At 54.8% G+C, this 15,630-nt stretch overlaps 1 protein-coding gene across 1 annotated transcript in view; it reads left to right on the forward strand.

Moving 5' to 3' along the window:
• The window catches only part of Myo7a (myosin VIIA), a 71,540-nt gene that overhangs the window by 1,983 nt on the left and 53,927 nt on the right, over window positions 1–15,630 (forward strand). The window contains 1 exon segment of the mRNA XM_037197315.1: window positions 11,239–11,352. Coding sequence (XP_037053210.1) covers window positions 11,239–11,352 — 114 coding nt within the window.

Consider the following 15,630-nt stretch of genomic DNA (forward strand, 5'->3'; position numbering starts at 1 on the left):
TTCCTTTTCTCACTGTGTCCCTGGGCCAGAGTGATGACTCATCCACCTGAGTCCCAGACATTCCAGGCAAAGGAATAGCATGTGTGAAGGTCCCAGTGCAGAAGGTCTCTGGGGAGGCAATTAGCAAGTTTGCTTAGGACCTTGGGCAGAAGCGAGTCTGAGGGACAGGGCCCCAGCTGGAGCTCCCTAGGGAAGAGGCGGAGTGCTGTCCATCAGCTAGCTGAGCCTTCTAGTCCCCCTACTCCTCCCCAGGGCCACTCTGGTCTCTTGACCCTCAGCCCTTCCCCGTGACCAGCCTGAGACTCTAACGAGCTTCTCGGTCTCCTAAGTGGGAGCCTGGAATGTAGGCAGTTGGCCAGGTGGGCCTGGCATAGAACCTTAGGGCTGTGAAGCTGGGAGCTAAGGGGAGGGGGTGCTCAGCCACCAGTTTCCTGTTGTCCCAGGCTATGAGGCCAGTGGAGCAGCTTGGCTGGATGCCCCAAGGCTCATGGGCCAATGCATTAAAGGCAAACTATTGGTGTCAACCAGGAAAATCGTCAGGGGCTGAGAGCTCATTTAAAGACCCATCAGAGAACGCCAAAGCCAGGCTAAAGAGGGCTGGAGGGTAGAGATTCACACAGACCCCCCGAAGGAGGGTCTGGAGCCCCATGGCCCTCAGGAGTGTTCCCCCAGGGGCCTCTATCTGACCAGACCCCCCTTCTTCCATGCTGTTTGCCTCCGGCTACCTCATCTTGCAGGGGGCCTGTTGGGAGCAGATCCTTGGATGAATGGCAGCTCTACCCACTTTTAAATGGGACATACCTTTCTTTTACTTCTTTCAACCCCCCCCCCAAACGCACCAGCTCTGGGTGCTGCCCAGCTCTGAAGGCTCCACCCTGAACCTCAATGATGCTGTAAGGACCTTGGGCTGAGCATGCAGGTCCCTTCTGTCCCGGGACCTTGGCTGTAAGCTCTGAGCTGCCGATTCTGTTCCCTCACCTGCCCCCTCCTGCCTGCCTAACCCTCTACCTCCTTCCCTGACCTTGCCTTCCCTGTCCTGTCTGGTTACATCCTCTCAGGCCTCCAGCCTCCATTTCTCTTGGGAGTTTCCTCTCTGTCACCCTGGAGTCTGTGCATCTTCTGACTTCCTGGGCCTCTGTAGAGTCCTAGAAACCTGGGCAGCCTCCCCTTTCTCCTCGGGTTCCCAGCCAGGCACCAGCCCACTGTGAGGTAGGGTTCGGTGCTGAGTGACGCGCAGCTAAGAGTGAACCATTTGGATGCCAGGGCTGAGTTGGATTCCTGGTTCCGTGGCTCTCCAGCTATGATGCTGTAGGCTAATTGCTGCTGTCACTTGTACTTCTGTGACAAAGGGCTGATGGTAGCTCCTGCCTATAGGAGGTTTGAGAGTATAATGTCATGCCGATACAATGCCCAGCCAGGGCTTGACATAGGCTCCCACGGTGGTCAGCCGCCAAACACCTACTGATAATGGTGCTTCAATGTGTCTCCATGTTTCGTTCTCTTACTTTATTTGGATGAGGAAGTCCCCATGTGGAACAAATAATGGCAGATCATTCATCTGTCCTCTCTCTTTCCCTCTACGCCTCAGCCTTCCTGAGCCACAGAGTCAACTCAGGTGTCCTTCCTTCCTCCCTTCACACCTAGCCTTCCTAAGGCATGACAAGGTGACAGGCCCAAAGGCCACTTGCTTTATGAAGGGCTCCCACTGTCCAGGAGTCGTCCCTGTGGCCACCACCCTAAGTGATCAGTGAAGCTATGAGATGGAGAACTCTGAGCTCATTTCACAGGTGGCAAAGTTGAGGCTCGAACAGGGTCATTGAAACATAAACTGGGTAGGCCTGGACATGATAGGGAATGACCCTGATGGGAGATGATTGTCAAGAAGAGGAGGCCTGGGGAGAGGCACAGGTTAAGGTGAAGGACAGGTACCGGGCCTGGGGGAGGGGAGTCAGACTCCCCTGGGTGACATTTGCAGGATAGGGGCTTTTCCCTGGGAAGCTTGTGTCCAGTCTGGCGTACCCCTTATCTTCATGGCCTTATGAGTTAAGAGAGGATCCCTAGGGAGTCATAGGGTGTCTGAAGCCCCGTCTCCCAGCCAGTTCTCATCTGCCTCCCCCTACCCCAACACACACACACACACACACACACACACACACACACACACACACACACACACACACACACTGAGGCCTACCTCCATGCCAGGCTGAGCACCAGGATGCACACCATTCCCTGCCTCCCTGGAGCGGTTTCCAGCCCACTGAGTGTCAAAGGAAGCGAAAGTGTGACAGCCAGATCCCAGGGGACAGGAGGGTGGGAGGAAGTCTGGGAGTCGGTGTAGTCAGTATCAGGAAAGCGCGCAGCTATAGCTAGAGTCCCCTCCTAACCAACGTCTCCGGAAGACGTGCCCAGAGTGGCCAGGCCCTCGGGGACAGGATGGAAACAAGAACCCAGGCCTCTGTGGTGCACACGCCGCTCCTTTGAGGACCTTGAGGAGGCTTTTTTTTTACTTCAGTCACACATGACTTTCCTCTCTGCTCTGTGGTAGGCCAGGGTGGGAACCACTGGAACCTGACCCAGATTTGCAGGCAGAGGGAGGTTTGAAGATAATTCTGGGCTGCTGGTGGCTGGATTGAGACCTAATACGACATAATGCCTTCTTTGTCCCTTGTGACCGCCCGTGCCTTCAAATCTGTTGGGCCTGATATTGATGGGGATGCCCAGCTCTCTCTTGGTTACTGTTTGCCTGGAATGCTGTCGGCACGAAGTCCTTGGATCTAAAGCGAGTCTCGCGCAGGCCGCCCTCGGTGGAACCCTGTGTTTCTTCCCCCTTCTGCCAAGCTCTTCCTTTCCATTGGTGCGTTTAATCCACTTAGATTTGAAGTAATTGCTGCTGAGGACCGGTCCCACTTATCCCAGGTCGGCCTCCGACTCACGCTGGAGCCAGGAGTGACCTGGAATGTGCACGCCGCCTGCTGGCTCGGCCTCCCTAGGGCGGTGGTTGCAGGCATGCACCATGGCTGGCTTTGTGTAGTGCTGGGGCATCGTGCATGCTGGGCGCGCACTCGGCCAGTGGAGCTGGGTCCCCAGCCCCGCTACGGCCTTTTGCTGTTCAGCTGCTTGTTCTCTGTGGTCTTGTAACGGCCTCTCCCTGACCCGTCCTTACGCCACCTTTGTGTTTCATTGATTTCCTTTTAACTTACTATTTGGTCCCTTCTCACCTCCTCTTCATGAGGTTTCTTCTTCTTCTTCTTTGTGATTTTAAAAAACTTTATGGGCTGGAGAGATGGCTGAGCAGTTGAGAGTGCTTGCTGCCCTCACAGAGGAATGGAATTCGGGTCCTAGCACCCATGTCGGGTTGCTAACTCAGCTTGTAACTCTAGCTCCAGGGGTCTAACCTGGGCGCTCATACGCTTGGCACATGTTCACAAAGACACACACATACATACGCATAAATAAAAATACATTCTTAAAAATAAACATTGTTTAAAGAAACTTTTAAAGGTTTCTTTTTTTCCTTTATGGTTCCTGTTAGGCTTACAGTTAATATCTTAAATATATAACAATATAAAGACCAAATTAACTTCAACAGTGTATGAGACATGCGCCTCTATAGCCCCACCCCTTTTCTGTTTTTACAACTTACATCTTTACAGACTGTGTGTCAAACATATTAACATCGATTTATCACTACTTTATGTATTTCTAATCACACTGGAGAAAAAGGGAGAATTGCATACCCAAAGTTCAATGCTAGCTATTATCATTACCTATGTAATGTTTTTTAATTCTTCAGAGTCACTTATTGTGTTTTATGTTTGTGAGTGTTTTGCCTGCATTGTGTATATGTACCACATGCATGGCTGGTGCTAGACCCCTGGAGCTGCAGAAACAGGTGCTTGTGAATCACTTTGAGGGTGCTAGGGGTTGAACTCAGCTCCTCAGGAAGAATAGCATCCTCTCCTAACCACTGAGCCACCTCTCCAGCCCTCAGTGTCCCCTCGGTGTGACGCTAGGCATAGAATTCTCGGTCGTAGCTTCTCTCTTCCCCTTTTGATTTTTGGCTTTTTGAGAGAGTTTCTCTGTGCAACAGCTCTGGCAGTCCTGGAACTCACTTTGTAGACCAGGCTGGCCTCGAGCCCACAGAGATCTGCCTGTCCCTGCCTCCTGAGTGTTGGAATTAAAGGCATGTGAGTCATCACCTCCTGGCTTGCTTTTATTTTTTTTTTAAACACAGAGGCATGCTATGTTGCTCAAGCTAGCCTTGAACTCACTATGCAGTGTAGGCTGGCCTCAAATTTCCACTCCCTTTGCGCATCTGTGGGATCACAGGCATGAACTACCACACCTGGATTTTTTTTTTTTTTTTTTTTGACATTTGAAGAATACTCTCCTCCTCCCTTCCCCTCCCCACCATGGTTTCTGAAGAGAAATCAGCTGTACACATAGTAAAGATTCTTAGCATACAAGGAATCATCTCTCTCTCTTAGCTGACCCTCTCAGTCTCTGCCACTCTGGAGAGGACCTATTTTTCCAGCACCACCTGCAGAGCCAACCTCCCAGCAGCCTGCTGGGGCTTCCCAGGGGCCTCTCTCCAGCCACCAGACCCCTTGTGTGTCCCCTCCCTGTCCACTGCAATTCTTTGTGTGATCCCTCTGTCTGGGACACTTTCCTCTCACGGATGTCTGAGAGATGGTGTCCTTAGTGGTCTCTCCTCTCATGGTGCCCTCACTCAGTAACAGCCATCAAGCACATAGTGTTTGCTCACAGCACCAGTCAGAGTGTGGACCCCATCTTAACCCACGGATCCACAAGACCCTCTGTGGTGCTACCACCCTGTAACAGGCAGGGGAGGAAACACAGGTACCCAGGTAAAGGAGCTAGCCCAAAGAAAAAGCGTGTGGCCAAGTGGGATTGAACCTAAACTGTCTGGCTCCAGAGTCCACAGAGCTGATGTGGACTCAGCCCTGGCCCCTTATCTGTGTCTTCCTTTCCTGTGTGTACCTCGCTAGGAGCGGGGCACAAGGACATGTTGTGTTAGCAAAGCCCTCTGTTCCCTGCTCTGGGCTCACGCTCAGAAAAGTCTTCTGTGTGGAAGGATGGAAAACGTCAGAGTCCACCTCAGCTCCTCCCTGCATTCTGTGGACCCCAGTGGGCAGGCAGGCAGGCAGGCAGGTGTCCCCTGGCTCTGGGCTTGGTGGAGAAGGACTCTTATGAGAACAGGGTTCCTGAGGATGGAGTGGGTTAGTGCCTGCAGGCAGTCAGCCTGGAGCAGGGTGCCAGAGTCCTGGGTTCCTGGAGCAGAGACTGGGATGTGTGGGTAGAAAGAGGTGCTGGCCTGGCCTGGCAGCCCTGAGCTGCCTGTGGCTTCTGTCTCTCCCGCCAGGTCTCCCTGATTCTGCTCCCTGCTGGTGTTTGCTAAGCGGGCAGCTGGGCTTCTGGGATTCCAGAACAAGGGGTTTGTCTGCAACAGAGACAGGTGGACTTGAAAAGAGAGAAGAGGAGGACAGAGAAGCAGACAGAAGCCGGAGGAGGGGGAGGGGGTGGCAGGAAAGCGGGAAGCATCCTGAACGGTGGCCTCTGGCGCCTGGCTCAGCGCTGACTGGAGCCTGGTGCCTCATCTTGCTTGGCTGCGGGAACACAGGAGAGCTGCCAAAGCCCCTGTAAGTGAGCTTAAGCCACCATGGTGGCTCCAGGTCTTGGGAAGTCCACCGAACCTCTGAGATCCAAGCCACCCATAGCTGACCCCGGGGTCCTGGGGAGGAGGATCAGACAAGGTCTTCAAGGTTCAGTTCCCCTAAGATGTCTTCCTGGGAGATTCCTCCCTCCCTCCCTCCCCCCTCCCCTGCTTCTCCCCTCCTCTACCCTCTCCCCCTCCCCTCCCCCCCCCTCCCCTCCCTCCCTCCCTCCCCTGTTCTCCCCCCTCCCCCTCCCCCCCCTCTCCTGTCCCCTCCCTCCCCCCTCCCCTCTTCTTCCTTCCTTTCTTCCTTCCTTTCTAACCAGCTTCCATTCCCCAGAGGCGGCCATGGAACCAGCGAGAGTCCTCAAACTTCTCGAAGTTTACAGTGCTCCCCTATAGCTAGCTGTCTGGCTTTTTCTGTAGAAAACAGACCAGTTTTCTCCAAAACTGCAGCCAAGATGAGACACTTGGAGCCACTTTTCCTGACTACGGTCCCAGAGAAGCACCCGGGAATCTGGGGGTGTCAAGGTCCCTCCGTGGGAGGGGTCGCAGCAGCGCGGTGCCCCCTCCCACCAGGCCCACGGCGTCACCTAAGCCGCGGTTGCCATGGGCCCGTGGCAGATGGCCGGGTTTAGGGTTCCCGAGCCGGTGGCGCGCGGGATTAGGTGAATTAGGAGCCGCATCGCTTCGTGAGACTACCAGACCCTGGGCACCATGGAGTCCCCCGGCAACCCTGCTGACCCGGGCGAGGCTCCCGCCGCGCCGCCTGGCAAGTGGGCTCTGGTGCGAAGCTTGAACCAAGCGCTCAAGACCTTCGCGGTTATGCCGGTGAGCCCAGGGCCGGGAGGGAAAGGCTCGCTTGCCTGGGCCTCAATTTCCGGGTCGGTCAGAAGCCAAGCGGGACGCAGGAGCTGGAGGTGCACGGGAGACTGCATCCCCAGGATGCTGCCTGGGATTAGGGACTCTGGTGTGAACTTGGCTGAAGCCACACCTCCCAGGGTCTGGAGGTTTTGCCACCTGGAAAACCAGGGATGCCATGGGGGAGGGGCGGGCTAGCGGGACCAAGTGAAGAATAGATCCCCAGCTTTTACGGGTGTCCAGCTCAGGGAGCACCCCCAGGCACATAGAGGGGCATCCTAGGGTCCCCTCTTCCGCCGCAGACTAGTAACTTGTTACAGTTCCCGCTTCAAGAAGCTTATTGGTCACCTTCCCATCTAAGTAATGGCTCGGGGTGATTAGGAACACAAGTGAGGGGCTATGTTCTAATTCAGGCTCCTGTCATTCCACAGAGACCTAAGACCTGTCCCAGAGGAGGGAAGAGACAGGAGGGGGCCGAGAACCTGTGGGTTGGCATTGATGTGATACTGACCCCAAGCCTAGAAGAAGTAGAGCAGACAGCAGGCACAGATGGCATTTTTGTGGGCTTCTGGTTTTCAGAGACCCTGTGTCCTTCCATTCCAAGACTGCTGAAAAGCGAGATCCGGCAAGGTTGAATGCAGCCACCAAGTCACACAGCCCCGGTGGCAGGACTGAAATTGGAACCTACATCTCTTGACTTCTGTGTTCACTGTAGCTAAATACCACCTTCCTGAAAGGAACTGGGGATTGGGAGTATGCTTGAGAATATTAGATGGAGCCATAGAAAGTCGGCGTGGCTGGGTCTGCACAGCAGGTAGGGGCCTGGGCCTGGAAGACACTGGTCCAGTCACTTGACAATGGTCAAGCTGAGACTTGGCATGAGTTACACGGCCCCCACTGAAGTATTCGCATGTCACAAATGGGATATTCGCTGCAAGGTGAGGTCCCTAGGGGGGTACCTTTCATGGCATGTTTTGAGCAGTATAATGACCTAGTCTGGCCACAGGAAACGGGCCTCGTGGGTTGGGACTCGGAGCCAGGTCTCATTCGTGGCTTCCTTCTCTTGTGTCCACAGCCTTGTCAATGGGCAATCGGATGAGGGAATGCTCCAAGGTCCCTTTCTTCTTACCTATAACATAAGTACCCTGGTGTCCCAGCTGCCTTAGGCCTTTTTCTGGCCAGAGCACTGTTGCTCTTAGAGACTGTCTGGCCTCAGAATTCTCCCTGAAGCCTCCAACTTGACATTTGACATTCTGGCCTGGGGCAGAAATGGTTGTCACTGCCCTCCTGGGGACAGCCTGAAGTTACAAGAGTCTAGTCATTTCTGCTTTCTGTGTGTCCTGAGCGCCTCAGTTTCCCTCTCTGAGCCTCTATTTCTGGTTCACACAAGGTATCTTAATTTGATTATGCTATGTTCTTTCAGTGGGAAAAATATTTTGTGAGCCAGGCTCTGTGCTAGGCCAGGAGACACCAGTGAGTCAGAACCTGGCTCTTGGCGGTCTTCAGTCTAGGTTTCCAGCTTGTCTTTAAGGCTGGGAGTCACTCAGCCAGGAGCCCTAGCCTGTCTTGCTTAGCGCTATACCTGGGAAATGTGGGGAAAGGGCCCTGGACTTGGGGTTTCTCAGGTCCTGCCTGGGTGACAGCAGGGACATTTTAACCTCTTGGAGGAAACAGGGGCTATGGAACTCTCTTCACATGAGCGTATCATGAAGACTGATAGAACAGTTAATTTCAGAGGAGCATTTAACTTTCTGGAAGGTTCTGGGACTTCCATAAAGCAAGTTATCTGGCACCCGGGCCAGCAGATGTGAATCATCTCTGTTTTCTTCCCTCCTTCCCTCCCTTCCTCCTTCCTTCCTCCCCTCCTTCCCTCCCTCCCTCCTTTCTTCCCTCCTTCCCTCCCTCCCTCCTCCCCTCCTTCCTCCCTCCCTCCTTCTCTCTCTCCTTCCTTTCCTCCTCCCCTCCCTCTTCCCCTCCTCCCCTCCTTCCCTTCTTCCCTCCTTCCTTCCCTCCTTCCTTCCCTCCCTCCCTCCCTCCCTCCTTCCTTTCTTCCTGCCTGTCTTTCTCCTTTGTGGTGTTGGGGATAGAGTCTATAGCCTGTGTGTCCCAGGTGAGTGCTCTACCTCCGAACCACACCACTAGTTCAGATTCTGTTCTGTGCTCACTCTCCCTGCCCTCACCCCACAAACACTCTGCCATTCCCTCACACAGTCACATGTCCTCGCTTACACTCACACCACACACACGCTCACAGCCACTCACACTCGCCCAGCTTCTCTCTCACTGAGGCTTTTTCTGAGTCAGGCTCTGGGGAGCCATGAGTGAGAGGCTGGCCCAGCCCTGCCTAAGATAGTGTGGTGCTGGGCCGTGAGGTGAGGTCCGCAGATGACTCCATTATCCACACAGCTGCCAGAGGGGAGTTATCAAAATGAAAACTCAGGGACTGGGGGGTGAAGCTCAGGGGTAAGAGCTTGTCTAGAATGCACAAAGCCCTGGGTTCGAGCACAACTGCATAAATCAGACATTATATGGCTCGCCCATAATTCAGCACTCTAACGGTAGAGAGGTCATCCTTGGCCATATATCAAATTTGAGGACAGCCTGGGCTACATGAGACACTGTCTCAAGAAAGAAAGTGGCGACTGTTCCATTTTCTGTGTGTGAGTGGTTCCGTGCCATACTTAAGAGAAAACCCAACCCTTCCGTGTAGTTCACAGGGCCCTGTGGACCTGGTTGGTACCTGTTCCTGTCATGACTCATCTCAGGGCAGCCTGGCTTGCTCCTCCTTGGACAGCACCTTCTAGCTGCTTCTGCTCCGTCCCCAGAGGACAGACAGTCTGCACACACACCTCTCACAAGTGCAGAATCAAGGCAACCCAGCAGGGCTGAGGAAGCCTAGGCCAGGGAAAAGCCACTGCTGTGCAGCTGTGTGGACAGGCACAGGGAACCCAGGGGCTGGAGGTGAGGTGCTGAGCAGGTGTGAGGGTTAAAAAGGCAGGCACTGGGAAGCAGTGGGGAGCCCCAGATTCCCTCTGGATGCTCGGTGAACACGAACTCTCCTGACCCCTGAGCCTGATCAGTTTTCTTTTCTGGGATCAAGCAGGGCCTGGGACTGACTGGCTTGTGCTAACTCCCATTCACACGAGCAAGCCAGGCCCATTGTGTTTCTGATGGGAGAAGGAAGCTGAAATAACTATACATCCAAGCCTTCCCTCTTACTGAGGGGCAAGGAAACTAAGAATCAGGGGTCAGCGAGCAGAGCCTAGGACCCTGGCTCCTGAATCCAGGCCCTGAGCTGTTTCCACTGGGCCACGCCCATGGGTCTTCAGTGAGCCAGTTTACCAGGCTATTACATTTCCAGCCACACTTGATGTGAAATTATGTGCTTGTCAAGATGCTAAGTTCTCCCACACTCCAGGACAGCTCGGGAACCCTTCCCCCCAAGGAACACACTTTGGTAAGATCAGAGTACAAGCATATGTTTTTACCTCAAGGCCACCCAGGAGCTTTGTGTCCTGGACCCCACCCGCTTCTCTCCCCTCCTGCCCCAGGGCCTTTGCATGGGCCATGCCACCGTTCTTTCCACGCATGGTTGCTCTCTGCCCTTCAGATCTCAGCATAGTGGTCTCTGCCACTGTGTGGCTCATTGGCTGCCAAGTCGGAGTGGTCCCACTCCTGTCACTGTTTGTCACTCTCCGTCACTTCAGGTTTCTTCCTTCTGCACTCACTAGTGTCCAGGGGGATCCCGGGAAGAGCTTTGCTCAGCAGCGACCCATCTAATGGCCTAATGTTTTCAACCGGAAGATAAATTCTCTATTGGTCACTGCTCCCTCTAAAGCAACCAGGACTTTGAACTCAGGAGATGCTCAGTAGATGTTTGTTGAATACATCGGCATGGAATATAGTTGTTCTCAGTTCATTTCTCTGAATCTGGGTTTTTTGTTTGTTTGTTTGTTTGTTGTTGTTTTGGTTTTTCAAGACAGGGTTTCTCTGTGTAGTTTTGGTTCCTGTCCTGGATCTCGCTCTGTAGACCAGGCTGGCCTCAAACTCACAGAGATCTGCCTGGCTCTGTCGCCCGAGTGCTGGGATTAAAGGCGCCCGGCTGAATCTGGGTTTTGATTCAGGTACCTGAGTTAAGAGCCAGGCTTTGGCCTGGATGCTGCAGGGGACGTGGAAATGGAGCCCCTCCCCCACCACCTTAAAGTCTGGGCTCTCCTCACAGGCCAGAGATCAATGTGGCCTCTTACCCCAGGCTCAGTAGAGAGTGGTGGACCAGCAGGAACCCACTGCTAGGATGATTTGATGGAATCTGCAGTGTTTGCCACAGCCTGGTGGACCCTGTGTTCTGACCCCTGTAGGGCAGAAAGGATGTGATTTGGTGTTCCTGCCTCAGTCCCTAGTCTGCCAGGTGTCTGTAGGTCCAGAAGCCATGGGCAGCACAGCCTTATTCAGGCCTGGGTTGAGGTTGCCCTCAGGAGGCTGCTCCTCTTCCTGAGTCCCAGCCCCTTCACCTGAGGGGACCTGGCTTACAGAAGAGGCAAAGAGGTGAGGCGTTGACGACCGTGAGCTCCAGCTAGAGGTTCCCAGAAAGCGGGGGCTCCCCCTCCCTCTCTCCTGGCCCCAAGCCTCAGTGGTGGTGGGAGAGAGGGCTGCTGAGTGCGGATTGGCTCTCCGGGCTCAGCAGCATCTCCTGCCCACAGGGGGACTACGTGTGGATGGACCTGAAGTCAGGCCAGGAGTTTGACGTACCCATCGGGGCCGTGGTGAAGCTCTGTGACTCTGGGCAGATCCAGGTGGTGGACGACGAAGGCAACGTGAGTGACCCTCTTTCCCCCGGCCCTACCTGGGAAGGCTGCTGTGACCCCACCCCATCCCATCCCACCCCACCCCATCCCATCCCACCTCACCACATCCCATCCCACCCCACACACAACCCTTCCCCCTCCGCTCCAGCGAGAGATACTCTCTTTTGCGTCCTGTTTGCACATTTCCAAAGCCTTCAGGCCATTCTGGGACATCGGGGTGAAGGCTGTGTGTGCTGTGTTGGGGTACTCCTTGGCATGGCTCAGTGGTGCTCCGGAGTCAGATCAAGGTCCTTCCTTTCAAGCCTCAGTTTCCCCTTTAATAAGATGAGACCCACATGTGAGCCTTCACATGCCGAACACCTCAGTATGGTTGGCCTCCCTCCATCTAGAAACACTGGGCTTTGTTTCGTTGGCTTGTGGACTTCGTCACCCATATTGCCCTTAGGAAGTCGGTCTAACCTATCATCAACCTATCAACCTATCACATCTCATGGAAAGGGCCCCGGAAGTGCAAGCTTGGTAGGTCATAATGGTGCAGGCTTGAGGAAGGAGGGAAAGATCAGAGGAAAGAGGCCTGCTACGAGGAAGGCAGGTGGTCTCTGTGAGGGCCTGGAGGGCAGCCATGGGGTCTCAGAGCAGAAGTTAGTCCACAGCATGTGATGTGCCTTTGCATGTGAGTGCATGTGCATGAGTGTGTCTATGTGTGTGCACATGTGTGTCTCTGTGTGCTCACATGTGTGTGCACTGGGGACATGTAGATGCAGTGCAGAGCCCGAGAATGTAGTGTAGTGGACACATTAAGGACCCAGGGAACTTCCCCTCACCATAATCAGGATTGTGTCCAATGCAGTGACTGGCTCTGGGGACAGTCTAGCCTCGACTCCTGTCTTAGTCTCCTAGTCTGGGGAGAACAAAGACGGACTAGTGACTTGAAGAAGGTCCTGCTGGGACAAAGGGAGGCCCAGGAGCTGTGAGCCTAGAGCAAGGAACCACTGATGTCCCTAGGGCCCTGCAGGGCCACCCCCTCCCCCACCCCCCAGAGCTCTTGACCTAAGTTCTGTCTTTGGACTCTCATGGCGTCTGTGAAAGGTAGGACAGACAATAACTGTGACCCCCTCAGGTGACGACTGTGAGTCACAAAGTTCCGTGGATCTGGGATTAGAATTTAGGATCTCTGCTTCTGCGTGTGTTCCCGCCGCCAGCGTCTCAGCAGCAGCTACGGGACTCAGGCATAGGAGAGGTTGTGCCCTGGACTTGAGGCCAGAGTGCACTTCCCTTCCTTCTGAGGCTCTAGGAATCCTCCATGAGGCTGCGTCCCAGGGAGCTGTGTGCAGGGTAGGCTGGCAGTCGACAGGCAGGTGATGCTCCCCAGCCCTGAGCATGGGGACAGGGACTCTACCTGAGGGTAGAGTTTCACCTGGGTCAGGTTGCATGTCAGATGGTATCCTGTAACTCTGTGTCACTGGATCCCGAAGGTTCCCTCCCATTCTGCACACCCCCACCCCCACCAAGGCCCTAAGGGTGGGGACTGCTGGAGGGGGAGGGGCGTGGCTGGCTAGGAACATGGGATGGAGACAAGTTAGGGAAACTGAGGCCTTGGGACCCTTTCGTTCCTCTACCTCTGTCCTCTCACAGACCCAGTGGCTGAGAGCAGGGACCAGGCCAGTCACATGACTTGTGCAGCGCTCAACAGAGTGCTCAGAGCAGGCTCTCTGGAGAACACTTGCAGAACACACGGAAGCTCTGGCCTTCCCACCTCTGTGAAACCATTTCCTGGGCCTGCTGGGGGACCCCACCTCCTACAGAACACCTGCCCCTTAGCTTATTCCCAGACAGCTCCTCCCAGGTGTGTGTCCCGTGCGGCCCACCCCGCCCCCCCAGGATCTCCCTCCCTCCTTTCTCTGTCTTCTGTGCCCTTCCTGTCCCCGTCAGTCTTCAGACACTGTCGTCTTTTCCGCGGTCTCCTTCAGAAGAGGCCTCCACTCCCAGCTTCTTACCCTTTGGCCCCTCCTGCTGTGGGCCGCGGACCTTGACCAGAAAGCCTCTGCCCTCAGCAGGGTGCCCTCAGCAGGGTGCCCTCAGCAGGGTGCTCTCAGCAGGGTGCCCTCGCACACAGGAGCTAGAGCTCTTCAGCTTCTTAACCTGGCCAGTTTTTTTACGTTGAGTCTGTCACTGTGTCCCCAGGCCCCACTTGTCTGTGGTGGGTCGTGACAAGCACACACAGAGTCTTTGTAACCTGGTGGCTCAGGGTGGCCGACCCACATCTGGCTGAGTGTACCCCGGGCCCCAGTGACCTGCACACCTGACAGGCCTCTCCAGGCAAGATAGCTTTCCCCTCCCCCAGCACACCATTGTCCTCGCTTTCTGTTTGTGGACGAGGTCCTGGAGGCCCAGGAAGGTGACCTGAGGAGCCTAACTCTAAGGGCGTGGCCTCAGTCTGTCTCCCCTCCCCCAGCTCCATCCCATTCACCAGCCCGGCCTGTGAAAGACTCCCTGGTGGGGCCAGATGCCTATCGCCACCGCCCCTGCTGGCCCCTCACCTGCCAGGCCCACACAACCTGGGGAGAGCTGGTTTTGCTGATCCCTGGGTCTGGCCTTCTCTCCTCACTTTTCACAGAAACTTTCTTCTTCAGGTCTCAGTGTGAGCGCTGTCTCCTTGGTGAAGTGGTCCTCAGCACCTGGCCCTCACAGTAACCCTGCTGAACTATCTAACTGACCTACTTTGGAAGGAGTTGTGGACCAAAGGGTACGGTGAAGAGCAGGTGGAGAGCTGCCCAGGTCCCTCTGGCCCCACTCAGGGGCCAGGGACAGGAATTTTCCAAATGGATCAGCTTATATCAGACTGTTTGGGAGAGAGGAATGTTCCACACGGTGCTGAAAGTGTAGACAGGTCCTTGACGTCACTACTGGGCCCCTTGTGCATTGGGAACGGCTGTGTGAGGGCCGGGGTTGGATTAAGTTTTCCTGCCGAAGCGCCATGGAATGCTAGGGAAGCTGGAGCAGCCTCTGGCTGGCCCTGCCCTGACCCCGCTGAGCAGGCGGGGGTAAGCTAGCTCTCTCTTCACTCCTAGAGGCAGGGCTGAGCTGCCAGAAAAGAGAAAAGATGTGGACCAGGGTGTGGCTGCTGCCATGGCAACCACTGGAGGGCCCGAAGGGCAAGATCATGCGACCGGATCTGTCGGGGGCAGCTGAGGACTGAAGATAGATTTTAGGACTTCTGTCTGGGCCAGTGACATCTAAGGACAGCTAGTGTGCAGGGTGGTGACTGGTGTGTTACATCTGTTAGCAGACCTATAGGCTGTGAGGGTGGGTAGCAGAGAGGTCTCTTCTACCCCCAGAAACCATGTTTCCTCCTGGCTCAAGGTGATGGAAAGTGTGAGTGAGTGGGCTAGGACCGTAGCCTAGAGCACAGGTCAGAGTCTGGGGACGTGAGAAGGTTCTTTTGTTTGTTTGTTTGTTTTTGTTTTTGGAGACAGGGTTTCTCTGGGTAGCCCTAGTTGTCCTGGAACTTGCTCTGTAGACCAGGCTGGCCTTGAACTCAGAAATCTACCTGTCTCTGCCTCGAGAGTGCTGGGATTAAAGGTGTGCACCACCGCGCTCGCCTGTGAGAAGGTTCTTGAACCCAGCAAGTTCTTGAACCCAGCAATCCCATTAAGCTAAGGCTCTATTTGCCAGAGGAAAGAATTCATGAGCCTCCTAGGTGCCCTCATCTGCCACCTGGTGGCTGCAGGGAATAGTGCAGGAAAGGAGAACAGGGAACTCTATCAATTCCCACCTCATCTCTTAGGACCTGAAAATCTCCCCCCCCCCCCAGCTCCATACAGTTAGGCTTGTGAAAGACACCCTGGTGGGACCCTTGCCACTGCCCATGCGCACCCCTCACATGCCACACCCACACCTCCTGGGCTGGGCTGGTTTTGCCAGCCCCTAGGTCTGACCTTCTCTCCACACTTCTTACAGAAACTTTCTCTTCATTCAGATCTCAGCTTGAACGCGACCTCTCTGGAGAGGTGGTCCTCAACACCCTGCCTACAATAGCCCTGTTGAACTCGCTAAACTTACTTTTATGTATTTGTTGACTGGAGCTTGGCCTTGAAGCCAAGCCCTTTAAATCCAGTCCTTTGCTTTCACTCTAGCCTTCAAAGTGCCTGGGGGACCTGATCCCCTTAATGACAACCACAGGTGATCCCCTTAATGGTAACCACTGGTGGGGACAAAGTCTCTGCCTTGCCCTTCTTATATGTTTGTAGATAGATTCTTCAAGAGGAGGAGAGCTGCCTTGATGGG

This window comes from Peromyscus leucopus, chromosome 1, assembly GCF_004664715.2.
Source record: "Peromyscus leucopus breed LL Stock chromosome 1, UCI_PerLeu_2.1, whole genome shotgun sequence".
Lineage (NCBI taxonomy): Eukaryota > Metazoa > Chordata > Mammalia > Rodentia > Cricetidae > Peromyscus > Peromyscus leucopus.